Raw genomic sequence first — 27,407 nt, forward strand, 5'->3', positions numbered from 1 at the left:
CCAGCACTTTCACAAGATATGTTAAATGGTTTTCGGATATCGAGACACACGGGAGTGATCATATTCCCACATACCTTGTCATCAAAGGACTGTCCAGTCCCACCCCACGGAACACCATTCGATTAATTGATTGGACCACTTTTACTTCCACCATGGAGGATGCTTGTCGAGAGGGCTTGTCCTCTGGATTAGAGGAAGCAATCAAGTCTGCAATGCTACACGCCGCGCGCACGGTCACGGTTTCGTCGAAGCGCACGGAATTGGATATAGAGTTGGAGCGACTTCGTGCACTCCGTCGTCGTGCGGAGCGGCGTTACCGGCGTACAAAATCCATCGAAGACCTTAGGACAGCCAGACTACTACAAAAGAAAATTCAACGTCGCATGGATAGATTGGCATCTCGACGTTGGACAAGATTTTGCCAGTCACTAGACCCCCGAAAGCCACTTTCCCACATCTGGAGAACCATACGTGGTCTACGTTCCCTCCCTGAACAACGCTTCCCATTCAAAGCGCTGGCGCTCTTCCAGGGGCGGCTAGAGGCTGATGTTGCAGAGGACTTTTGTGCAAGGATCACTGGCCAAGCAACCGGTCCAGGCTTTCCAGCCCCCAGTCGCATCCCTGTTTCACGTGACGGCCGCATGGATCTTCCTTTCGTAATGGAGGAACTAGAAGCGGCTCTTGCTCTATGCAGGCGTTCTTCATCCGCGGGACCGGATGGAATATCCTACCGCGCGTTGAACAACCTGAGTGATAGCGCACGGAGAGAACTGTTACATCTCTACAACTTATCTTGGCAGGATGGCATGGTTCCCGAAGAATGGAAGATAAGCCGCTTGGTCCCTCTCCTGAAGCAAGGCAAGTCCCCACTTGAACCCACCTCATACCGCCCAATAGCGCTGGCCAGCTGTGTGGGAAAGATAATGGAAAAGATGATCCTTGCCCGCTTGGAATGGTACCTGGAGCACTACAACATGTTACCGAATTGCATGGCTGGTTTTCGACGAGATCGCTCTTCAGTAGACAGTGTTGTCGATCTCGTTACGTACGTCCAGCTTCAAAAGTCACGCAAAAGACTATCTGCAGCTTTGTTCTTGGATGTCAAGGGGGCATACGATAACGTATCTCACGAGGCTATCCTCGATGCTCTTGAGATGGTTGGCCTAGGTGGTCGAGTTTTCCAATGGATCTCTCATTACCTTTTTATGAGATCGTTCTTTGTCTGTACCGGTGATGGCAAAACGGCACTACACTACACGTACCGAGGTGTTCCTCAAGGCGGTGTACTAAGCCCTACCCTATTCAACCTCACACTCATTGGTCTCGTTGATCATCTGCCAGCAGTGATCAAGATATCAATGTACGCCGACGACATATGTATATGGACCTCAGGTGTGACACGTCCTCAGATACGTGCAAGACTTCAAAAAGCTGCTACTCTAACAGCTATATACCTCCGCAACCAAGGTCTTGAAATCTCGTCAGACAAATGTGCACTGCTGGCGTTCACTCGCAAACCAATGACACCCTACGCCATATCAATAAATGGCCAGATAATTTCTTATGAGAAGACTCACAAATTTCTTGGCATAATCATTGATAGAGATCTGTCATGGAGCCCACACGTGACCTACTTGAAAAAGCGCCTGACAGCAATCTCCCAACTTTTCAAGTTTCTGGGAGGAAAGACTTGGGGAATGTCAGTGCATGCAATGTTGGAATTGTACAGGGCTCTTTTTCTGGGCTTCTTGAGATACAGTTTGCCCTTACTGACCAACACCTGCCAGACAAATCTTCGTGCTCTACAGGCTATTCAAGCTCGGGCTCTCAGGGTTTGTCTTGGTTTGCCAAAATGCACATCGACAGCAGCGACTATTACGATTGCTCGGGACCAACCTATACTAACACACATTGCGGTAGAGGTGTTGAGAGTGCACATTAGGCACGTTGCCCGTGCCTGTTCCCACTATCTGGCAACACTACCGTCAGAAAGGCCGCAGGCAGCATTTTGTACTACGATTTCGAAGTATTATACCTGCCTCCCATCAGGCTTCACCCCCGCAACTAAGCCATCGATTCCTCCATGGTGTTTGGCTCGACCCGCAGTACACCTCACCGTACCAGGAATCAGGAAAAAATCTGAGCTGTCATCACCTGCTCTTAAACAACTAACTCTGCTCCTTTTGCACGAGAGGTACGCCGAACACGTCCATATTTATACTGATGGATCGGCAACTCTCCAGTGTTCCTCTGGAGCCGTGGTCTTCCCAGCGAAAGCCACCACCATCAGTTTCAAGACATGTCACCCAACGACACCGATGGCCGCGGAACTTGCAGCCCTTCGCGCTGCACTTCATCTCGTCAGCCAAGAACAACCTCGAAGATGGTCAATATTCAGTGACTCGAAGGCTGCACTGCAATCTCTGCTATCGGCCCTGCGGCGCGGACCACACGAACAACTGGTATTTGAGATTAGAGAACTCATTCATACCTTAACTGATAAAGGACACCACGTGACATTTCAGTGGCTTCCAAGTCACTGCGGAGTCATAGGGAACGAACACGCTGATAACGCTGCTCGGTCGGCTCTTCAAGGGGACGAAGAGGAGCCGATACCGTTATCAAGGACAGATGCCGCTCGAAACCTTCGATTGATCAGCCGTGACATCACGTTCTCCTTGTGGAACGCTGGAAGTTTTCACGACTACCGACTCCACAATCTTGACTCCTCTCTACGCCTTTGTATTCCACCTGGACTCGGCTGTCGCGAAGCTACCCTGCTTTGTCGACTATGGCTAGGGGTGGCTTTCACCAAGTCTTTCGCTTACCGAATTGGATGGGCCGACGACGCCTCGTGTGAGGACTGTGGTGACGAGGAGACTTTTCAACACCTTCTTTGTGACTGTCCTCGATATAATTTACAGAGACAATCACTCGCAACCGCGATAGCGCGCTTTGACCAAAGACCTCTCACAGAGGAACTTATTTTAAAATACCGCCATCATAAGCCTTCGCAGCAGAGGGCGACGAGTGCACTGTTGCGGTTCTTGAGGGCGACAGAATTGGACAGGCGGCTGTAGCCTGAACAGGTGTTGACAGTGCTTCAAGTGTCACTGTGCTGTGCGATGACAGTATTCAGTGACAGTGACCGACTGTGATTGTGTGTCTATTCTCCTTCCTTTCCTTATTTCTACTTTTTTACCACTTTACCTCCCCCTCCCCTCTCTCCCCAGCGTAGGGTAGCCAACCGGATCTTTTTCTCTGGTTAACCTCCCTGCCTTTCCCCTTTCCTCTCTCTCTCTGACGAAGGCCGTGCAACGGCAGCAATGTTAAAACCTTAGAAATCCAATTTTCGTAAGTGTGCGCCTTCGTTTCTTCAACTATATATATATATATATATATATACATACATACATATATATTAATTAAATTATGGAGTTTTACGTGCCAAAACCACTTTCTGATTATGAGACACGCCGTAGTGGAGGACTCCGGAAATTTCGACCACCTGGGGTTCTTTATCGTGCACCTAAATCTAACTACACGGGTGTTTTCATATTTCGCCCCCATCGAAATGCGGCCGCGGTGTGTGTGTATATATATATATATATATCTTAATCACGATTTCGAGATCACTAACGTGCTATCCGATCTCGGCTCTCGCTTCTTGTTTTCAAAGCTGTCATGTGCCGCATGCAATTGAAGTCCTACCCTTTCATCTTGTTGAAAGATAGGCACCGGCGTCAACACATGTGCCTACCACTACTAAAGAAATGCGCATGCAGAGGCCTCGGTATTATTTGTGTGGAAAAGACGTGAAATTCACGCGGGGTAGGCTTCACTGCTATACGAACTATATTAAAAAAATTTGCAGCAGAAGCCATAAAAAGTGCGGCGCAAGTGCTCTGTGCCGCGCAAATGAGAAGTTCTTCGCAATATTCAGAGTCTAAGATAATAAGTTATTTAAGTCCCCTTGCGGTATCTCATAGACCACGCCTATCTTCCATTTCTATGTTTCTGTCTCCTCCTTTCTGAAGAGTACCCCTAGTGCAGGGTAGCAAACCGGAGGTTTTAACTCTGGTTAACCTCCCTGCCTTTCCCTCATTTACATCTCTCTCTCTCTCTACCGGTGACAGTTTATATATATATATATATATATATATATATATAGATTATATATATATATATACACACACACAGAGCCTCAGTAGTAGCCTCATTTATGTTTTCAAAACAAATAATGGTAATGGAGGGCTGCCCTCCTGGCGCGATTGGTCTTGTATTTGACGAGGCATATATGTAAACGGATGTTCAGAGGCGCTACTCTGAGCCATAAAATGATCTCTGGAAGCCTGAGTGCAAGGACTTTTTTCTTTTCATTTGTGTGTGTGTGTGTGTTTCTTTTTTTTAACCGTATGCTTTGAGTTGCGCAGCGTCGCATGGGGAACGGCCGGGAGTGGCACTACGAAGAATGTGAAGCGCATTCCTGGGGTGGTGTTGGTATACAGTTTTAGAGATCTTCTAAACAGTTCCTCAGGAAATTTTTTTCTTCTTGTTCTGCCAGTGCAAAAAGAAAAAAATCCCGTACACTGTTGGGTTTGTGGTGGTGATGTATTGTAGCTACAAATGGGTATAGCCTGGCGATCCAGGCCGGCTATTGCTTCCTCTGAGCGTCTATTTCATTGTGGGATATTCACCATCTGTCGAACAGTTCAGTGTCTCTTAGAAATGCGAGTAGAATTCGTGAAGTTTCGTTGTGGGCTATATAGCAGGTCCTTCCGGAAGCACAGGCTTTTGGAGACACGCATGCGGGAGGCCTTTCTTTTACAAATTCTCAAGTAGAATCAATGTCATGCGAAGCATTCTGCAGACATCGTTTGGTCGTATGCAAAGCTTTACCAGATGTATCAACGTGTTTGTGCAGGTGAAGAAATTGCCTGCGCGCAGGTGTCACGCAAGCGCAGGCCTCACGACACTATAGCAAGAATACGACGACGGTGATGGCGTGACGACTGATCTTTTGCGCTCCGGCGAATAAACGTTACAAGCACGTACGTTACGACTTGGGCCGATCCAGATGGCGGTTCCGTCTAACAGGGCGCCTCAAAGTACGAGCAATCACGAGTGAAGAATGGGAGAAACTGGCCCGCTCTCACTTTTGCAAACAACTTGTTGATACTCAAGCGTTTGATTCCCAAGTCTGCGATCGAATGGAAGCTGGCACGTCTAGTAGTATGCGACGTGTCAAACGCGCCAGAGAAGAGCTAGCTCGCGTTGGCACAAGAGAAGTACGCGAGCGATCGTCACCTAATAACAATTGAGAAAAATAATTCAAAGATAAAGATCCCGCCCTAATGGTTAAAGCATAGGGCTGTTATGGCGGTGGGCGAGCTTCGCCATAAACTATGGGTCGCTCGAACTGTTTCTTTTTTTATTGGAAATTCCCAAACGATGCGAGACATAAATCTATATATCGCGTGCCTAGCGCAGCACCAGTTACCTTTCATTCGCCAAAAGCCTCTTCCACATGGTGCGAACTTGCTTGAGTTTTCGCACTTGTAAATTCGCAGGTGTGGCAAATGGGCCAACGGCGCATTTGTCACACCTGCAATCATTTGCCCCACCATTTGACACACCAAACAATCCGCGTTGGCCCCTTCGTACGTTGCTTTTTTTTTTGGAGTTCGGTGTGGTTGACTTCTCTGCGAAAACGAACATGCGGCGAGAATTGGGAACCAAGCACAACGCGGATTGTCAGACACGTCACTGTGGCCTGCGTACTTTGTTATTATTTTTTTTTATGAGGTAATGAACTCAAACACAAAAAGTTCACGCCAGCAGCTTTTAACTTGTTTTACTTTGTTTTTACTGAGGCCAAGAATAATTCAGTCCTCCGCTAGGTACCCGCCAATGCGAAAATCGTATGTGCCGAGCTCGGTGCATGCATATGAAACGGCGATGAAAAGTTCGCATTTGAGGAAATTGTATCTCCGAGAAACGCAATGTGTGGCATGGCCTATTAATGTGCTCCTAGAGGCACATATGCCTTCAGCAGTAAAGTCAACTTGTTACATTTTGTGCGCTCCCTTAAGTGTATGCGCGGCTTACCTTCTGCCTACCAGCACCTTTTTCCCTTCTTCATACATTCTGTGAGCGTTGATGGAACTTTCATGAATTGCACTTTCTGAAGGAGTTCACCGCCACCGTTCGAAGCATTGGCTCACTGGCAGATGTCAGGTAGCTTACGCCTGCGTGCTCAAACTTGCTGTTTCTCCGAGTTATTCAGCTCATTAGCTGCATTGCTGCAATTACATGAATATGTCCTCCGCGAGGCCAATTATGAAGCTGTCGCGCCAATAGCTAGACTCGAAAAAGCGAAACCGCTCACTAATGAAGGGATTAAGCGGAGTCGGCTACGGAAGCGCATATTTGGCTCTAATGAGACGGGGCGCTCAAGTACGTCGGTGCAGGCCCCACCGCTCGGCCAATCCGTCTCTGGCTGGGCACACCAGGCAGGCGTTATAATGGAGGGGGCAAACCCTTCAGGTTAAGCCTGGCGCCCCACAGGAGGTCCAGGAGCGTCTGTCGCCCAGGAGCTTCGGCTCCCGTCTCTGCTGTCCGAAGGCAAACGCGGTGCCCTTGGAGACAAGCATCGCGAACGACTTGGCGCTGGAGGGAGCATCACCCGCCGCTTGGACTTGCGGCGATTGCGCTGCCCAATAGATGGTGGAAAGCCGGCGCTCAGAATCGATTTCGCACGTTATACTTGCATGCTTGCGCACATTTTCGCCACAGTGCTCGCCCGTGATATATTTGTTCCGTTTCGCTTACCGACAGGCGAAGATAAATAACGGAGCAAGTTGCTTGGTTTTCTGAAGCAACGATCTCCACCTTAGCATGTGTCACATCGTTCCTACAGATAGCGCGTACTGTGAGCAAACCCAAAGCCAGCAGCGCTGGGCTCGTGTTGTGGTAGATGGGTCACCGACCTAGAGTAGTAATTTGGTTAAAAAATCAGGAGATGGCAGCAGTGTCGGCTATTGAGAAGTGCTCTGGGTTGAACCAATGCCTCGGAAGTGGTCCATCTCATGACGAAGCTCAGAAAGACGAAGTTTGTCGGTGCTCACAATATCTGTGGAGGGCGATGTGCGCTGTATACCACATGCCATAAAGAAAACTGGGACGAGTCAGTGCCTGACCTCATTTGCATACTTGACTTTCTACCTGAAACCTGAACTCATACGACTTATTTCAAACATTTCAAACAATTGGCAAAACGAGTGTCGCACGCTCCACATCTGGTTCTTGCAGGCTCTGCAGGTTCCCTGACTCAACTCCTCCTGGCTTCTATGGCCATTCCTGCCAAATGCCTTCACTGAAGATTAAGGGTCGGGTCCCTTTGGCATTGCAATAGGCACAAGATACGTTCGTGTCATGGGCTGTCAGTCCCTAGAACGGAAGTAGGAAGATGCGTCCTGCTAAAGCCAAATACACACACTAGGGGCGTCGATATACCACCCTTCACCAGTAGCGGACTGGAGTCTGCAGGTCAGCAGCTATTTTGTGGCATGCTTTTTAAGTTTAAAACATATATATGTATATATATGCGAGTGTGAAAAAATTGCGTAGCTGATGTATAAATATATGCACGTTCCGGCGCCTACAGCTATCTCTGTAGCTGCCGCGTGATCGCTGCAGCTACAGTGTTTCATGGTTCTAAGTGATCGCTGCAGCCTGCAGCGATCACTTCGAAAAATATGAGCGGAAACGAGAGGCGCGCAGCAAAAACAAAAGAGCGCATTTATTCAGCAGCCAGTTTCAAAGTGTCCTTGACTGATCTCGCATAATAAAAATGGTGAGGAGGCCTGAGAATGAAGCTTGCACTTAGGCACAGACCGTAAAGGCTGTGAGAGGAGCTCGAGAGAAGCGGGCGGAAGTGATGGACTAATGGGGCTCCGAAGCACACTCGGTATGCTAAAGCGGCAGCTCAAGTTGCACGGCGGGCCTCTGCTTTGAAGCAGTAATCCAGCCCACCGTGCATAGGAGAGAGAGCGCTAGGAGGTCTTGCGAGAGGAGTGTCCTCTCGAGCGTTGCAGCAGAGTAGCAGTAGTATAGGAGAGCCGTAATGGGGAATGGCAGGTCCGGGCCAGCGCGGAGCCCTCCTAAAGAGGAATGACGTGTAGCCGCGCCGAAGTTCTTCCGTCCACTCTACCTTGTGCTCGCTGTCCGCTGTGCTCCCAAAGAAGCGGCGCTGGATTCATAATCTCGTCTCAACGACTCTGGTACATCGCCTCTTTCGACGTCCTAGCTGTGACTTCTGGGCACGCACTTTGTGGAGCGATCGTCTGCTGCTTCGGTCTTGCGTTACGGCGTCGGGGCATTTTCACCTTTATTTCTTGCTTGCCTCCTAATTGCGCTGATATCATGTCAGCGTCCCCATCACGGGAGCGTCAGCCAAGCCGATAGTCTTTCCATTTGGTCAGACTTTTCATTTGCGCGAGATCGTCATGCATTTAGTCAGCTTTTCTCGTGAAGAGACAGGACGTCGAAGAGGTGTTGTCGGTGTGCAAAATAGTGCCGTGCGAAAGCAAGAAAGAAGACATATTGTTGTTACTGTCATGGGGTTACTAGTGCTAATGATGCTGCTTAAACTAGATGGATAAATGCTCGTAGTAGTAGCAATAATTAATTGTATATATAGTGGACAGTAGACACCTTTCAGTTGACACTTCAGCTGTCCTGCCATCACGATAGAGGTACCAAATAAAAAAAGGTAACAGAGCGAAGGAGCAAGAAAATTACAACGTAAGTGGTTATAGAGAAAGGGAAACAATGAGTACAAAAGCAACCTCTATTCGCAATTACAGAACCCAGGATACTCAAGCAAATGATTCGATTAGAAGAACAGGCAATAAAACGGGCAGCTCGGTATACCTCATGCCATGTTGCTCCGTCCACAAGCTGTGAACTGGCGAGGCCAGCAGGTGATTCGGTATATTAATTTTGGCCTCAACTGACCAAACATGTGTCCGCCGATATGCGGCCGAAGGTTAGTCTGAGTGGTCGACACGGTTTACGTGTAATATCTGTCTGAGTTTGCTTCTTTCTTATGAATAAAATACCTAATGAGCTATGGTTTCGGTAACACGCAGGATAGTGCTTTTGAGAAGCGTACTTTGAAGCATTGCCCTTGTGACTACGTTATCATTTACTACTCCGATAACGAATGTACAAATTGTGGAAATACTGTCGTGATTTGGAAAGCAAATAGTGCCAGGATGACAGTTACGTACAAAAGGTAGAGTCATAATAATAAGAACGCGAATGATGTCAAAATGGGTTGAATTATTTTACATCGATGGATATGAGCGGGCGGGAGTGGCTAGTTCTGAATAGTTTTTTAAAAGTTGGCATTTTTAATTGCTGACTTCAAGTGGAGCAGAAAGGCCTTGGTTCCGGCTTCCATCACCATACCAGGACGAATTTTTGTTCGAGAACGAAACTATTATCCCTTAGAAGGCCGTGTTTTCTTTCTTTCTTTCTTTCCTTTTTCTTTTTGTCTGGATAACAGTTCTTCTATTTCATGAAATTTCCTCCGCCTTCCTGTTTACTGCACAACTCATATGCAGAAAAACAGCATGCGTAACTATAGGAAGAGAATAAGCAGCAAAGCAGTTCACTGCACCATGAAGGCCAAACATTTAGCTAGGAGCATTGCGTATGGCTTCTTGCGCAACATTGTCATATGGCTTCAAGTTCCCCGTTACGAACTACACCGATAGATCAGCGTTTACAGCAGTATTAGTGGCAGATGTAGTGGAAATTGCCTACGTGTGAACAGTAACATTGAATATTAGCCATGGCCCCTGAGCAGTCTCCGTGATGGTTCAGGCGATGCCGGTGAGCATGATTCGTTCCGTCGACTTCTGTACCGAACTTTGATGTCCTCACGAAAGGATGTGTGAGTTCAAATCATGGCTATACCTACCACTGGGAGTTGCTACTGCTTGGCCTATAGTGCAGAGAGCTTCCATATTGCCTTCCTACGTTCTTTAGAGATTTGTCTGGCGTACTTCTGTGGATGAAGCTGATCGCCAAGATGTTTTTTCCATATGTTTAGCTCGATATTATTATTCAAATAGGCGCGATTTTGTCGAAAAATACGGAGCACGTGCTTATTTCAAGATTAAGAGAGATTCCTTAGACGTGAACAGGATTCTGCCTGGCTGTAGTTGGAGCTTTCTATTAGAAATTGACCTAATTATTGGGTATCCCGCCTTGTGAACCTCTCCTTTCACCTCTTGTGACCCAGTATGCAGATCAGTGCCTTCGCAGCCACTGGGCTAGCTTTTTCCCTTCCAAGAGAAGGACAGCAACAAATACCTCTGGGTAGGAGGGGCTGCGAAAGACTCCGTCGATAGGCACGGGAGGGGAAGCGGCGTCGCTACGCGTGTCGCGGGAAATTCCACGACAGCGAGAAAACAATGAAGAGTAGCACCAAAGAGGCGCTTCGCCTTCGTCCATCCAGGCAAAAAAAAAAAAAAAGTACTTAAGCAGGCCGTAGCAATCTGACAACTCAGATTGCTGCGCAGGATTGAAAGGCATAAGAGCCAAATAGCCATGGACAGGCGCATTCTAGAACAAACTAGCACAAGGACGGAGATACACCGAGCGGGATACAGACCATCTTGCGGGGACGTACGAAGGGCCAAGAGAGGTGAGAATCACGATGCGAGCGCTACGCAATTTTCAGAGAAAGCCCGGACGTTGAAAAGTGGCCACATTTGCATAGGACGTGCTGATGTCCGCGCCAACAATGGACGCAGGTCATACAGGAATGGCGACTAAAGAGAATTTTTCGCGTAGGCTACGCTGCGGTAGAGGCAGTGCAGAACAGCTCCGCCCTGCTTTCAGGCACCCCGCTGCATACGGATATCGTATTTGGGCCTACAACAACCCAAGAAGCACGCTCACGCTCTTCGTGCCACCAGCGCTCTTCCTTTTAGTGCACATAAATCAAAGGCTTAATATATTTCAGCATCTTTACAACTAGACCTAAAGAACAAAGAATTTTCAAGTGTGACTATGATAACACGCTCTGCGAGCTGTTATTTCACACGGAGAAAACACTGTGCGACGTATACAAGTTCGTGGAGTCACTGCAGCGTTGACACACCGGAGGTGGCGTTCTGCCACTAAAAAAAAATTAGGTCGTGGGTACGATTCTAGGTCGCGGTGGCCATATTCTGATGAAGCGAGGATACTAAAATACCCCATAGTATTCGGAACACGTTATGAAAAATACAGGGTGGTCCATCTTATTCTAGAGCTTCCCACTGCGGCACATATATTGTCGGCCACCTGCAGTTTGGGGCACAGAAAAGACGCTGAACAAATCCGTGGCGCAGACCAGCAAACCCTGTCTCCACTTTTTCACGGAACCCCAATAGCTGTTCTATGTTCGACGTTATGGAGTGTAAACGGACGTTACAAGAAACGCAGCACGTTGATCGCAAAGACCAACAAGATATGCGCAGAATTAAGACAGCTGGGACCATAGTGATTAAGCGACGAACACACGCACAAAGAAGGAAAGACGTGGGCGTCCATGTCCCTCACTTAAGTGCTATGGTGGCTATGTTCGATATACGTATAACCGTTCGATATACGTATAAGAAGATTTGGAAGTTGGCTAGCGCCCTTGGTCACCATTCCACTGTACCTATCGACAAACAATATGTGCGAGTGCTATAGCCAATCGCGAATGCTTTTACGCAAGGGTACATATTTGTGCTCGTGCCATATTCTCAATGTGCCGTGCGCATTTCGCTCTAGAGAGTTTACCCGGTCATTTTCCCGGTGCCGTATTATCTATCGTCACGTGCGGTAATCTTATTTTTCATGGGATGGCATAACGGACTTTATCCGGCACGATATATGCCGCTATATTGAAGAAATGTCGTTTCTAGTGCCCGTGATATGGATGCAGTTGGCATCACTGCGATGTCAAATTAAGACCAAGAAGGATGCGTGCACCTCCGAAAGCCTCCATAGTCGCGTCCACTTAAGCCATTCGAGCCAATGCGCGCGCATTGCGAGTGACATCCGCCTGTCGGTCGCTCTGGAATAGCAGAAATTGACGCACATGACATCTGTACGCGAAGATAATGCAGGCTTTGTCAGACTGGCTTTGTCATAGGCAGGCTTTGTCATAAATACGACTAGAATTTGGATGGTGGATTCACTGTTAGCTTCCTCGCGGTCGAGGTTTGCCAACGGCGTTCGTATACAGACACGCTTTTTTTTTCTCGCGCAAGCGAGAGATAAAATAGATCAGAAAGCCAGGGAGGTTAACCGGAACGTAGATATCCAGTTTGCTACCCTGCACTGGGGATGAGGTAAGGAGAGACAGAAAGATCTTTAAAAAAATGCACACACGTAAAAATAGTGGGAGAGGGCAAAGAAAAAGAAAAGCTAGAAACACACACACATATTGGCTTCGTTAATACGTGTACTATATAGCTATATCTCTGCTAAGTTTACAAGTTCGCAACGCTTAGAAGTGCACTTGAGATAGGCTGGATGCTTGAGTCCTTCGGAAGATCGACGCAATCGCCAGAAAATAAATGTTTACGTATTCTGAGCTACTTAACTTATTTGCCCTAGAACACTCGAATTTAAACGTCATTTCCGTACTACCTCATGTTTGCTTGGCTTTCTCAATAAATCATGTATACGCGTTGCTCGGCAGAATATTTGTGAGATGCAGCGACCTGCTGCTGGAACGACAGCGTTTCAGCGGCTTGTGTTAACTTATATTGCTTGCCGTAGATGTTTTCCAGTTATGCGAAAAACGCCCATACTGTTGTATTTAGTACTGGCGTACTGATACTAGGCCATCACATAAGTAGCTCAAAGAGCCTTATTTATAGATTACTCGACCGTGTTCAGCCACGCTGTCAACAGACTGCATAAGTGAATATCTGTATATGTAAGCTCGTAATTAATGCTATTATGGTGTATTGAATCTTTTAGTTTGTCACTTTCTGTGTCAAAGTACCTCTCACGCCTGAAAAATTATCTTGAATTTTGGTAGTCGTTGTAAGCAGCGTGCCCCTAGATGTCTGCGTTTTTCCGCAGCCGGAATGGCAGCTGTGGCTCCAGTAATGCGACGAGGATGCGACGTGCTCACGGTTGCGACCGTTTGTAGAGAGTCCTGCTGCGCGTCCTCTTGCGTGCGCCGCTTTGCTAACTCTCGCCCAATTTTTATCTTTATGTTCCCTTTTTAACCCACGCGTAAGCTAGGAAAGCGAATGCTCTTCGCATTTGGCCTCCATTGTCCTGGTTTTCAAACAACGGCACTTACCCAATATCGACTGCTAGGAGTTACGGAGTCGCCATCTATCGGAAGCGCCTCGCTGGCGTAGTATGAGGCATCACGCGGCGCGCTCCTAGGTTTTGCTGTCAGCGCTCACTGAAAACACCACGCGGGAGCTCTTCCGGACATTTCTGTGAGTACTTTCGAAACGAGAGAAGTTTTTTACTGTCTAAATAATAATCTTAGGCAAACTGAAAGCACAGAATCGTTTACAGACGCTATCCCTTTACCGAATACGTACAGTGAACTCCACTGCGCGCGGTCGCCGCGATGGAGTCTCTCGAACCCGCTTCTTGCGTGAAAGCTAGGTAAACGCTGAGAGCAAACTATGTGAAATATGTTCTTATAGTGTTTTTGTATACTTAAATGGAGCCTAATAGAATGAAGCCTCAATGCAGCGATCGCACAGATTCGCAGCGACCGACTGCGCGTCTGCATGCTTGTCCGCGCACTGTTTCGCTTTCGCTGCGTGTGCGCTTTCGCACCGTGCCATGAGCTATAGGCCGCAGAATATGAGCATTTGACAGTATACAAGCAACCATTGTTGCGTGGGCGCTATCAGAGCTGTTCAAAAATAATTTCATTGTAGAGACTTCGACGCCCACGGGGACTGATGTGTCGTCGCGACGATTCAATATTTTTTTTCTTGTAAATTCTCAGACGTTTCAATATTATTTCTCGAGCGACATCCTGAAAGTCCAACAAGGACTAGTAAGGCGTGCACGCAGGGCAGCTACCCTCAGCGGAGCCCTGGACTAGGGGAACCGACCCTGGAGAGAAGATGGAAGACTCCATCTGAAGCCGTAAAAATCACTGCAAAATAGAGCAAATAAACGTTTTCATCATCATCATCGAGTTCCGTCGCACTGTATGTTTATCGGTGTTCTCAGTGTGCGATTTCCCTCTGCTTCTTTGTTGTAATCCAGTGCATTAATTCATAACACAAACATGACCATATGCCATGCTTTTCTTAATGTGCTTCTTACCGCTCCCTTTCCACTCCAGTGAACTTGCCAGTATCTGTCGCATCGACAAGTTCATAGACCAAACAGTCATGACATTAGTCGGGCAGCGGACTCGGGCGAGCGTCTCAGTGCGCGTTTTCCGAACATCGCAGACCCGGCGCCGTAGGAGAAATCTTCCTCGCGTCTGTGCTTGCTGCATACCCGAGTTCAAGCCAATGACTGTTTGCCGGTTTTATGTTTCGCGAGCCAAGCTTCACGCAGCTTCTTGTCCTGCGGCTACGTGTGAATAAGGCTGACAGCGGGCTCCGTTGCGTACGTCCGGCCCTGCGGCACCGAGCAGTATTCTACCATGTTGCGCGCCTTCAAAGGCAGCCACTACCTATTGTAGTGCTTTCAAGCGTTGTAAAGGAGACACTCGAAGCGGGAAAATCGTGCCACTAAAAATGAGGACTGCAGCGTACGAGGGAACTCTCATTTTCAGCTCGCTTCGGCGCACCCGAAGCAGCCGACGTGGCCGCTATGTTCACGTGATCCCTAGCTTTTCGCCAGCTTTTCCAATGGTGGAGCTCGAGGCCAATAGGGGGGATTCGACAAGGAGCAGGTGGTTCTGAGAGTGTTCTTGTTGAATAACATCATAAACAAAATTCAAATTTAGAATATTAAAGGGTGGGTGAGCACATTTTCCACTTCTTTGTCCTTGCTTGTTCTCCCTCTTTGGTAGTTCACCTTTGAAATATGTGAAAGTTCTAAAATCCCATTCGGGTGCACTTTATACATGTGAATATTTACCAAAAGATTAATACAGAACGTTCGGGAAATTTTCATTGCGTCAATTTTGATGTTTCTTCTACGCTTATGCGTTTAAGAAGTACTGTAGGGACCGAACATTTGTGGACCACTAACGGGCCGCGAAAAATGGACTTTGTACGCAGGCCCTTATATCCAAAAACTGATAGATGCACTAGACGTACGACGATCGGACCATCAAGTGCAGGCTGCACTTTTCAGTTCCAGGCGATAAGCTAAGAGCGCGGGGAAATTTAGTTTTCCATGGATCACGTGGCCTCAGCACATTTGTGAAGCAGGCAGAAATATCATTAATTGTTTTTGTCTTTCGAGAGGCATGGGCTACATTTTGACTTGAGCACTTCTTGGTGAGCTGAATGAAGTAAAGTAATACTGGCGTTTGGGTCAGACATGAAGAGCGTAGGCGGAAAGGCTAAATATTCGTCAGACATTCAGCTGTGCCGACGTACCTGCTGCATAGCGCAGATTCACCAGCTCTGAAGAGTGTGGCCCGCTGCTGGCAGACCTGACAGGCCCTGTAAGCCTTTTCGTGAAACAGCCATTCGCCGAAGCAGCTCCGTCGTCCACCAGTATGGTCTGAGAATGTGCTCAGCGCTCCTTCTGGAGAGGCAATATGAGTGCTGATATTTCGCTGAGCTTCATGTTGTTACAACGAGAAAATATGCTGCAAATAACGCACATCAAGAGTTACAAAAACAGTTGGATGGTTTCTAGCGATTTTGCCCGTCATATGCAGTACATTTCTCAGCGTAGTGTCATCGGAAGAAAGCAAGGAGCTGTTATATCCACAATGAAATTGACGCTCGAAAGCGTCGAGAACGACACATATATGTAACAAATAGAAGGTGTTAATTCCTTCCCGTGCTTCCAAAAGTCGAGCTTCTGTGTTTCGTTCCTTTTGCATGCATGGCGCGCATGCACGTCCCTCAGCCTGCATGTCTCTCCTCTCAACGTCTGGACAAGTAAACGGAGCCCACTAATTCATCTCTACAGCTGGCACAGGTCATCGACATATCATTTCTCACCGTCATCTATCGCCGTTGGCCATACGACCTTCTTTCTCATCGCTTCTCACCGTTGTTCCAAGACAAATCAGATTAAAAGCCAGATTCTGGAGCTGAAACTGGATTGGCCTCATCGCTCTCTCGATCTGCAGTGCAAGAAATTGGCGTCACGTTAATAGTTGAAGCCTACTTTACGAACTGAAACATCCAAGAGCGCTCTGCTCACAGCAACCCGCGAGTCCATGGAAGCACGTCGCCTTCTGCACAAATTCTGGCGAAAGTTTAGGTTCCTGCACGCGTCTTCCGCATACGAGCTCGACGCATATGCCAGTGCTGTCTCGGTCGGCACACTTACGTGCGTGCGAGGGCTTGCACGGCTCTTACAGAACCCCCCCCCCCCCCCCCCCCTTCTCCCTTTTCTTGCCTTCACAACTCGCGCGCCTTTTGCAGCTTGGTGCAATATTGCGCATCGGCTTCGAAGGCTGTGCGCCTCGCACTTTTGCTCCTCGGTGCCGGCGACGGGGCGCCACTCGAGCCCTCTTTCTATACTCGCCGCGTCCGCCGAGGCGGGGGTTAAATTCCCTGCGGCAGTTTTTCTTTTTGTGGCGCAAGAAGCAGAAGGACAGTGGAGGCGACCAAGGGCGTTGAGCCACTGACGACTGTTCGTGGGGTACCGGTAGACACCGGTACTGTAAACTGAGACGCGGCGCTCCGGAGTACTTGAAGCGGCCGCACTTTGCGCGGTGGTGCACTGCTCCACGCGACGCGTGGACACAGGAGTGTAGGGTGCCAGAGCGCGCCCCGCCTTCAGCAAGATGAGAAGCGCTGCCAGTGAGCGGCGGTGGAATTGATTGAATGCGTGGGGAGGAGGATTACAGAGGCCAGCCGTAGGTGCCACTGACCGAGCACCGGTCGCGCTCCCGAGCAAAGTAATTTCAGGTTCACTCGATCACGGTCACGACACACGCTTGATGCCCGCGGAAGGGCTGCGAAGATGCGACCCATCCCTAAATCCGAGGTGTTTGCTTGAGTCCGGTGAAGTGAATAATACGATGCGCATAATCGATAAGCAGTAAATCACATATGTATTTTGCTGCAATAATGCTAGAAACAATAAATCCTGCGTGACATCGAGGGAGACAGAGCTAACGTGCTTGAAGAAACTCTATAATGTAGTGCTCGAACTAGCAGAAATATGGTCAATTTTCCTCTCATACGCCTTCTTGGTAGGGGCGATGAGAAGTACGAGGTATCGAGAAATTAATGACAACTTGATTTATTATCTGTTCCAGTGCATGGAAGGGCGCCTCTACAGCCAGAACTGCCCGGTAAAATGAATTCTGTTTTTCAACGCTTTGAACGTCTTACCGTACCATTACCGCCTTCAGCAAGCGTCGTGGGTGTGCTCTTATTGGATACATTTGGTTTCTACATTTGTCAGCAGATATATATATATATATATATATATATATATATATATATATATAGGTACGAAACTAATGAATGGACAATTTCTAATTTTAGAATATGCTGCAGAGTCATTCTTCTAAAGGTAATTTCTATCCAATCTGCCCCTCTCTTGAAGAGTGGCATGTAACGGTACAATTTTACGCCGCCAAACCTCTCTGCTTTCAGATCTCTGCTTTTAAATAAAGAGCTCTCTCTCTCTCTTTTCTCTCTCTCTCTCTCTTCAATGTATGCACGAAGTCACCAGAGCAGAACTACGTTCCTTGAAGACAACCGGATGCTACAACAGCTTCCTAACGCAGTACTGTATATTTATGTGCCACGAGTCACCCGTGTATGGTTTGTCCTTTCGTTCTTGTTTTACAGCGAAGTTGTTAAGCGGAGCTATACAACGCTTATTGTGAGGTTGCGGCAACGTGTGGCCGCGTCATCGGTATGGATTGTCAGCCAGAGAACAGCCATCAACGCAACCTGCGACGCAGCCTCGAAGCAGCCGTATGACCAGCCTGTCGGTGGGTGCAGCCGGACGCCGGCGTCGGTGTAACCAGCGCAGCATGTGGGAACATTGTGTTGGATACAGCGGATAATATAGAAGTATTAAGCTCAGATACCGTGAATGGTATGCAATGTCTTGAGTTTCGTCCTTTAGGACCCCACCTCTCATACTTCCGAGTAGCGTGAACATTCCCTTAAACAGCTTCGTTCTTTGATGCATGAGTTGCTCGGATTTGCATGCACCTGCAAATGTATTTTTTTTTTATTTTTATTTAGCTTCGTCTTCCTTGCCCTTTCATAGAGAAGTGCAACCAACCATGCTCAACTGTAGGTAATATTCCAACCTCATCTCTCCCCTTTGTCTAGCCACAGCTGGCAACCATAGCTTGGAACTATAGCTTTTGTCGGCTTTTTCGCTTTGTTGTGCTTGTTTGTTATTGTTTTTTTCTCTACTCCTAAGCAATATTGACCAGTTACACGTAACTGATAGCCTGTGAGCCTGCTCAGCGAAAGGAATCCCCGTTTCCTGAATAAAAAGCTGATTATTGTGAGTTCGCGACGCAAGTATTTGATATGCATGCACCATGATAAGTCATTGCTTCGAAGTAAAGCCCCTTGATGCAATATGTAAGCTTGCTGAGACTGAACCGAGAAAGCATTTTACACCGAAATATTGAGACAGACAGCTTCGTCGTTATACAGAAAAGAAAAAAGAAACTTCAAAAGAAAAGAGTGGCAATGGTTTTCTGCGGAAGATCTATTCAATTGTTGTCGCAGATTTTGCTGCATGAACGCGAAGTGATCGGCGTTTGTGTCTCTTTCAGCCGATGTCCCTACCATTCACTACAGCAACGCGTGTCAGTGCGTCGCACTTGGCCGTTAACATACGCGCACATTGTGACGACAATATTCCAGATGCGGAACGTTGCAGACAATGCATGTATGGAGACCATGCGCTTCTCGTCGGCGACAAGGCGGGGTACCTCCGATAACACCTTCGGCGCACAGAAGTGCTCGCGAAAAACAAGTGGCGCTTTAGTTGATTCGCGAGGCACACGGCATAAGTGGACTTATGCAGCTGCGAGAGGACTCGCCGCGGCGTCGCCGCGGCGACTGGTCCGGCTACGAAGTGCACTCGGGCCAACCGGTGGAGACGCGGTTGCGGCAAACAAAACCGGCGGCAGCTGCCAGGCTCCGTATAGGCAGAACCGGCTGTGTCTGAACAATTTGATGAACCGAGCATTGTCCGGTGCAAAATGCACAGCGGTGCATTTGCCTCGCTTTGAAGCAGTTGTGGGCACTGCCACTTGGGAGAGAACAACGTGATTTAATGTATGCGCAAGAAGTTGAGAACAAAGTGTTTGTTAATATTTATTTCGTCCGCGCTCGTCCCCTCGCCCCTCTTCTTCTTTAATGAGTCTCTTACATTGGAGACGTAGGCCAATCATATCGGTTATCTCTACAAAGTCTATATGATAACATACCTTTGATTCTTTAAAGCGCGATATGTATACAGTGAGCCTCTCATCTACGTGAGCGAAGACAGGACTAGTGCGCAAGGAATACCAGATAAGGTGTATTGTGAAGTGGGAAATGTAGGCTTCCTAGTACTGCTGGTGTAAACAAATCCAGGACGCAGATGGTGAGCGTCAGGCAAGATGAGATGGAGAGCAGAAAGTTGCCTTACAATGTTGTAAAATGAAAGATATCCCTGACGAGTGCTTCGGTGCGCTAAAATACAAATTATTTGGAACAATTTCGATTGCAGCTCGTGAGAACCGCTAGCGTTCTCTATTGATTGTCATACTGTCTTTATTTCCTTTCACAGGTGTCAGTGCTACGAGTCTCACAAATGTCCATTAAAAGGCGTCTGCGTTTTCTTTCGCTTGTGTTTGTTCATTGGCTTCGTTCTGCGTGCCGTCTGCACAGTGAGTGCAGTTGGTAACACACCTATGAAAAGATGGATTGGCTAGAAGACAACCAGCTGTTGGATACGAACGAAACTACACCTGATCTGTAGCCAACACCATTTCGTGTCTTTTGTGTTGCAAGCCAAATCAAGGCCTGCGAACACGACAGCTTTCGGCAAGCCAGTACACGGCACCGTCAATCTTCAGGCGTGACGTCACAAACATGCGGCAGCGTCAACACCTGCACGCTGAGTGCCGTGCTGTCGGCACTGCAGATGGTCGTTCCCATCGCCTGAGAGGCGCGCATAAGGATCACGGAGTAATTAACGCAAAGTCCTGTACAAGTTCTAGCGGCGTGGGCTCAGGCCAAAGGAAGCAAGCAACGAAAGCTTCCATGAGCTCTCTGCCTACCAACATGCTCCAAAGCTGTGAGTGCCTGCTAACCAGTCAGGCGCCTGTCTTTTCTTCTTTATGCGCCGTGCCGAGCCGGCAGAAGGTGCTTGATCAAAATGAAAATTGGCGCATAGGAGGCGCTGCACGTTTCGGAATTGCTTACCATGGCATCGATGCGTTGTATTCTCGCAACGGACATGTCTGCTTTAGCAAACTATATTAAAGACATCCTGCAAGAACGATGAAAGCATTTACCTAATACTATGCACTCTCGATGCAAAAACTTTAAATATATATATATCTCTCTTTCTTTTTGCTTTGCTAACTGTATATTTGTAAATTAAGCTCGTTATTTTTTAGTGTTCTTTATTATGAATTTTCTGAAGTTAAATGTTGGAACAAAACGGGTTCCAACATTTCTATTGACCAATCAAAGTGAGCAGCAACCACCTTGTCCGCTACACAACTAATACGCATGTCACACGGCGAATGTTTGAACTCGATCTAGCCCGACCGCGATAAAATTTCTCGGCCGCGATTGGCTTATTTCGGCAGCTTGCGTAATGGAGAAAATAGCGATCTAGAAATTCGATCCCCATAGGGCTCGATCGCGAGCGAAATTACACCATGTGACAGCCGTATAAAGTAGAGTCAACCCCTCCGTTTTAAATAAACACTTCTCCTCTCCGCTATGTCGCGCGGGAACATGTAAGTTTCATGAACATGTAAAATAAGTAAGTTTCACAACGAAAAAAAAAAAAAGACTCTTTTTCTTCGGGCCTCTTTGTTACTCAATTGTATCCGGTGGAATATGATAGAGAAATCACAACGGAATGCAACAAAACGGTAACGCGAGCAGGGAGGGGGGACAGCTGAGATTTGAATGAACATATCCTAGGTTCATAGCGTGAATATTTCCTAGCATGCTAGAAAGCCGTCGGCGTTATTATGGCACACACATTTTATTTATTCTCGCCTCTCGTGTTTGAATCAGCGCTCCCACACCGCCGTTAGTGCCGCGGGAATCGGCGGCCTCTTGAAGCGAAGGATGAGATCAGATTACGAGAGTAGAACGTCGAAAATAATTGTTAGGAAACAGATATGGAAGCCACAATGGTAAATATGCATGGTGATCATTTTTTTAAGTTTCACGGAATTTTTAAAGATAGCCTGTGGCAGATATCATAATTTTCGTCCTTCATGTGGATTATTCGAACAGGAGGGCATTATTAGGACGAGAAATCGTAACAAATTTCCTACGAATTAACAAAATTTATCTACTTAAATTTCAAATTAATTACTTACTTAAAATTACTTTCTAATAAATTACGGCACATATTTAAATTTATTTATTGTAGCACGTGAGTTCGCAAAGCGTATCCACTTGAATTTAATTTCCAGGATGACACCACTTTCGAGATATTTCAAAAATGTGGAACGAAATACATGAGCGTTGCAGTCTTGTGGTTCAATGCATAAAATGACGTTTTGTTAAAAAAATAAGTGGAACAACGGTGCATATTTAGGGCAATGCTATATATGTGCAGCAACGGTTACCAAATCACCGGGCTATATTCTGTGACTCAAAGGCAGCGCTGCAATCACTCTTATCAGCTCTGTGCCGCAGCCCACATGAACAATTCGTAGCAGAGTTACGATTACGCTACCATCAAGTGGTGGACGGAGGCCACGACATTGTGTTCCAGTGGCTACCCGAGCACGGTAATATTGCTGGCAATGAAAGTGCCGACAAAACTGCCGCAGAGGCACATGGTGAATGTGGAAGTACCTCGATACCGTTGACGAGAACGGATGCAGCATGGCACCTCAGCGGTCTTGCCCATATTATTACTCTAAGGAACTGGAACACGCCGGAGTTCACCAACCGGCGCCTATATGCCATGGACCTGCATATGGCATTACAACTTTTGCCTGGTTGTAACCGACGGGAAGAAACGCTGCTGTGCCGCTTGCGAGTAGGAGTTTCTTTCACAAACCCCTACTAATTCCTAATTAGAATGACGCACAGTCCCAATTGCAGCACATGTGGTATTGAAGAAACGACCAAACATCTCCTGTGTGACTGCCCCACGTACGAGATGAGAGGGCACTTAGACGACCGGCCTTTCACAGAGGAGATCTTGGGCCCGTGGCCTCGTGCGTCTGCTATGTGCAAGGCCACAAAGGCGCTGGTGCATTTCTTGAAGTGCACCAGCCTGCATGACCGCCTGTGACTGACTTAGTGATGAACGCTTGTGTGTGTAACAGTGCAAAATGTGAACTCTCTTCTCTTTCAATCCCCTTTCCCCCTTCCCCAGTATAGGGCAGCCTACCGGGCTCAGCATGGTTAACCTCCCTGCCTTTCCGTTATGACTTTCCTCTCTCTTTCTCTCTAGGGCAAGCTTGATGACACATATCTCCAAACTGGCGTCATTCGGGAAATTCATTACAAGTGAATACGTCTCGCGAACTCACCGGCTACAATTCGTAAATTGTAATATGTGTCGTAAAATAATTATTTCAAAAGATAATTGGTGTATTTTTGCTAATTAATTGAATATGTGTTTCGATTTCTCGTGCAAGTAATGTCCGCGTCTCAGAAGAATCCGCTCTAGGACTAGAATTACGTTATCTACAACAGGCTATATTTAAAAATTCCATACAACTAACAAATGATCCCCCTCTATAATAGTTTGATTGAAGAGGCAGGGCTTGAGATGCTTCACGTTTAGGTGTTTTCTATGCCTTATAAAGGTGCATCGAAGACTGGGTCGATCAAGTAACATTCTCGGACATCGATATTTGTATAAAGAGAAGGACACAAAAGAATTAAAAATATCTACCTGAAACATACTGTCACGCATGTTACTAATTTAAGCTGTGTTCTTCGGGTGCGCTTGGCGTAACGTGTATCTTTAGTGCACCGAGTCAACCTAATAATATTAATAGTAAGACAGGACAACCCGGCAGGTGCTAGGTGCAGAAAAGCACCTCCCACTGTGCGCCCCGCGGCTATCCAATGCATACACAACGTATCCCACCGCTTAAAGAAGGCGGCAATCAAGTATGGTGTCCATGCTCTTTCAGCACCGCGAAAGCTCTCAAAGATGTGTCGCTTGCTTAACAGCGTCGCTAAAGAAAACACCAGCACCGAAAGACATGCCACCGGCTTTGTAGATTACAAGGTTGCTGGGCTTTACAAGGTCACAAAATGCTGCACGCCAGACGGGTAGACGCATAAACGACCGCCTCATGTCAGAGCACTCTAGCCGCAGCTGGACACTTGGCTGACCATGACCGAAAATGCTCGCTGTGTTTTGATAACGCACGTGTGCTAAACCGGCTTAGCACGGAGATTATTGATAGCAATACTTTCGAAGTTTTATTCTATTAATAGAGTTGCTGATAAATGCATAAGCACGCTGTCTCTGGCAGTCACGAGGAAACAAGTTTCATATCTGGATATAAGCCTTCCAGTCGATGATTTGCTTGTCGTCAGTGGCTTTCATTCCTTGCTGGCTTGTTAGGTACATTCGCTTGCGCATTTTTCTGCGCATTTGTTCGTGCATATGTCGGCACCCCTTGAATGTATCTTACATATAAAAATTCTTCAGTTGAAGCAATGGCGCTCTGTGCTCTCCCATCTCTGTTCCGCTGACAATTACTTTTTTCACACTAGAGACAATGTGGCAATAAAAGCTACAGCACCAACTAGCTCAACTCTATTTAGTCAGGCTACATATATATACAGCCACTCATTTCGGCGCGAAATAGAGTGGCTGATATCGTTTACGTCTCTGGTTATACAAAAAGGGGGCATTGTTACCATGTTGTAAAGGGAAAAGCTAAACACATGTTTTGCAACTTAGCGCGAAGTGAAGTCGACAAACTGAGTGGAGAATTTAGGCCGACGATAAAGAATGGAGATCGAAAGGAAGGATGTCTAAGAAAATCAAAAAAAGATCTGCCCAAGATGCCACCTGATGCGTTTGGCCCAAGCCACACAATTAAAAATGATAAATTATAGGGTGTTGCGTGCCAAAACCACGACCTGATAATGAGGCACGCCTTAGTGGGGTGGACTCCGGATTAATTTTGACCACCTGAGGCTCTTTAAAGTGTACTTACACGAGCGATTTTGCAAACCCCCTTACCCCTCCTTCCCATCGGAATGCGTTCGATGCGGCCGGGCTCGAACCCGTGACCTCAGCAGCGCAACACCACTGTCACTGAGCTACCGTGACTGGTCGAGCCTCACATGGAGATGCGACGAGCCACATGCCACACTTATCTTGAAGTTCATGGCCATGCGCACAAACCTTCGTTTCTCGGTGTCGGCGCAGTGCGGATGTTTCCTCCGATACTCCCACGTGTTGCAGATCAGGCTCCTTCACTATCGTCGTGGAACGATATCAATACAGACGTTACAGTTTGGCTTTAAAGTCAAGAAGGGAACCTAGTGAAGAACGTGTTCCTCGCTGTAGTGTTCCTACTGGCAGTCAGTTAACCGCCCCGTGCCGGCGCCGTACTGCTGCGAAATTCTTAAGACGTGGGTTGTTACATCTCACAAGAAGATCCATGCCACCGTTCACATTGCGATTGCCTCGCATCCGCAACGCTAATTGAAAGCACTGTTTGGTTTGTACAATCAAAGGCGAACCACGGCATTGCATGCGATCTCACACATTCTGCATTTTCCTATTCAAAATGGAGAGGCAGAGAACAGCGCCCTTTTACCGTATACGCCGGCGCTGTGCAGTTCGAACGACAGCGGTGCCTCATCTTTTCCTCTTCGCTGCACTTCGGGCAGACCGAGCGCCACGCACCGATTGCATTTTTCGGTTATATGGCAGTGGTGCGGAAGCTGTCCCTCTTTAACGCTTGGACTATACTGTTTTTGTCTTTCACATTGACCGACAGAAAACTTCCCTTTCAAGAGAAGGCGCAACTCCCTAAACGATATCTCAGGAAGCTTGCGAGATGGTGGCTAGGCGTTATGCTCGCAGGTCAACAGTGGACGTTCCTGCGATAGCTTGGATGTCGAGTTTTAAAACGAATAACAGCTGCTTTGAACTCCTCCTTAGACGCTGAAAGCGCGCGTGAACGTATGAAGCTTGTGAAAAGAGCCGCGTGGGTCCCTTCAACTTGATTTCTCTCTCTGTATCTGCGCTTGCGTACGAACTAGCGAAAGATATGCGAACAAACAAACACTCGCTGGCAGTGTCTTGGTCAGACGACTCTGATATCACTTGCATATATGCTTTCCTTCCTAGTCATACACAGTACATTTGTGTCGACTTTGAAGAAATGAGCGACCACCTCAAGGTACGTACAGCCGAGCATTTGATGTTCGCATCACTCTCGATCGATTCGCTGCACCGGTGTTTACTTCAACTCTATATGTCCGCTCCCTTAGTGCTCTGGAGGGAATAGCTTGAAAAACAAAACCTCCGCACTTACTTTCGCACTAAAAAACCCGCCGTGGTTGCTCAGTGGCTATGGTGTTGGGCTGCTGAGCAGGAGGTCGCGGGATCGAATCCCGGCCACGGCTGCCGCATTTCGATGGGGGCGAAATGCGAAAACGCCCGTGTACTTAGATTTAGGTGCACGTTAAAGAACCCCAGGTGGTCGAAATTTCCGGAGTCCTCCCCTACGGCGTGCCTCATAATCAGAAAGTGGTTTTAGCACGTTAAACCCCATAATTTTTTTTCGCACTAAAGGAGAGAGCGCGCGTGACGCCATTAATATTATTTGGTTATATCGCTTCTGATCTGTCGCTAAAGTACGGTGAATGAATTCCTTATGATAACACTTACTTGCATAGTTGTAACGCATAAATTCAACGCGGCGTCTGTTAGAAACGCAAGCTCACGCCCTCCGTGTAGCCGTACGTATGGTAACATGTATTGTACTAGGGTAATCAAACCAAAACAGAACCATTTTTATCTCTAACACTGACCGTTCTCATTTGTCTAGTTTATAATCATTACTAACACATGCACTTCATTGTTTCCATTATTACAACCAGTGAGCAGGTGGATGACATCCCGCCCATGGCTAGTGGAAACGACGCTCATGCGGCTGCCTGTAACAAAAAGACTGAGACGACATGAAAAAAAAAAAAAAGTTCTTGGCGTTTACAGAATGAAAGTTAGATGACAGTCATAAATTAGTAGATGTGCCTGGAGGGTACGACGCTACTTTGAAACAGGCGCTGTAGGCGGAAGCAACGGGAGCCTGCTTGCGAAAGTAGCCAGTTGTGGCTACCGCCTTCAAGATCTCTCACCTGCCGAAGTCGAAGTTGAGTGGAACGGAGTTGACGAGGCGCAGGGGCTCCTTGAGCATGTTGTTGAGCGAAAAGCCGCCGTGGCGCGGCTTCTTACTTTGGCGGCGCACGTGCGCGGTGAACACGCGCCGCAGCCGGCTCTCCTTGTTGGCGCTGTCTGGAGCATCGTGGGACGAGCACGGCGCGGCGCCCATGATTTCTTCGCGCTGCAGCTCGGCCAGGTCCAGCGCTGAACCACCGGCGCCCTGGTAGCGACGCAGCATCGCCGCGGCTCACGCGATTGCCTACCGCGACTGAACCCGCGCTAGGAACCAACCCGCCCCCTCCCACCCCCACCCCCCCTCTATCGGTGCTAGCCCCCTGGGCGCAAAGTCCAGCGAAAGCTTCCCCACGCTTAGGTGTTTCTGAAGCGCACGCTCAGCCGAGGCGCGCCACTCGGCCCACGGCCGCGCACGTCGAGGACTACAGTCGCACGGCGCGCGGGTACGCCGTCTGCGCGTTTCGAAAAGTGACGCGTAGCCGCGCCGCCCGTCACGTGCGCCTGGCGTCACGTACCCGCCCCCGCCTCCCGGTGCCGCGGCGCATGCGCATCCCGCGACAAAACGCTCCCGGGATGGGCGGCATCGGCCCTCCCCCTCTTCCTCGCCACCGACGGCAGAAATGTTTCCGACGCTGCTCTCCACTGGACTCTCCGAAGCTTTT

The 27,407-nt window shown here is 47.8% G+C and overlaps 1 protein-coding gene across 2 annotated transcripts in view; it reads right to left on the reverse strand.

Annotated features, from left to right (window-relative positions):
- The window catches only part of LOC126547913 (GTPase-activating Rap/Ran-GAP domain-like protein 3), a 587,729-nt gene extending 560,695 nt beyond the window's left edge, over positions 1-27,034 (reverse strand). For both annotated transcript variants that reach the window (XM_050195966.3, XM_050195964.3), the window contains exon 1: positions 26,706-27,034. In XM_050195966.3, the coding sequence (XP_050051923.1) occupies positions 26,706-26,968 (263 nt within the window). In that variant the 5' untranslated portion in view covers positions 26,969-27,034. The remainder of the gene's footprint in view (positions 1-26,705) is intronic.
- Between the last annotated feature and the right edge of the window lie 373 nt (positions 27,035-27,407).

This window comes from Dermacentor andersoni, chromosome 1 (assembly GCF_023375885.2).
Source record: "Dermacentor andersoni chromosome 1, qqDerAnde1_hic_scaffold, whole genome shotgun sequence".
NCBI classification, from domain to species: Eukaryota; Metazoa; Arthropoda; class Arachnida; order Ixodida; family Ixodidae; genus Dermacentor; species Dermacentor andersoni.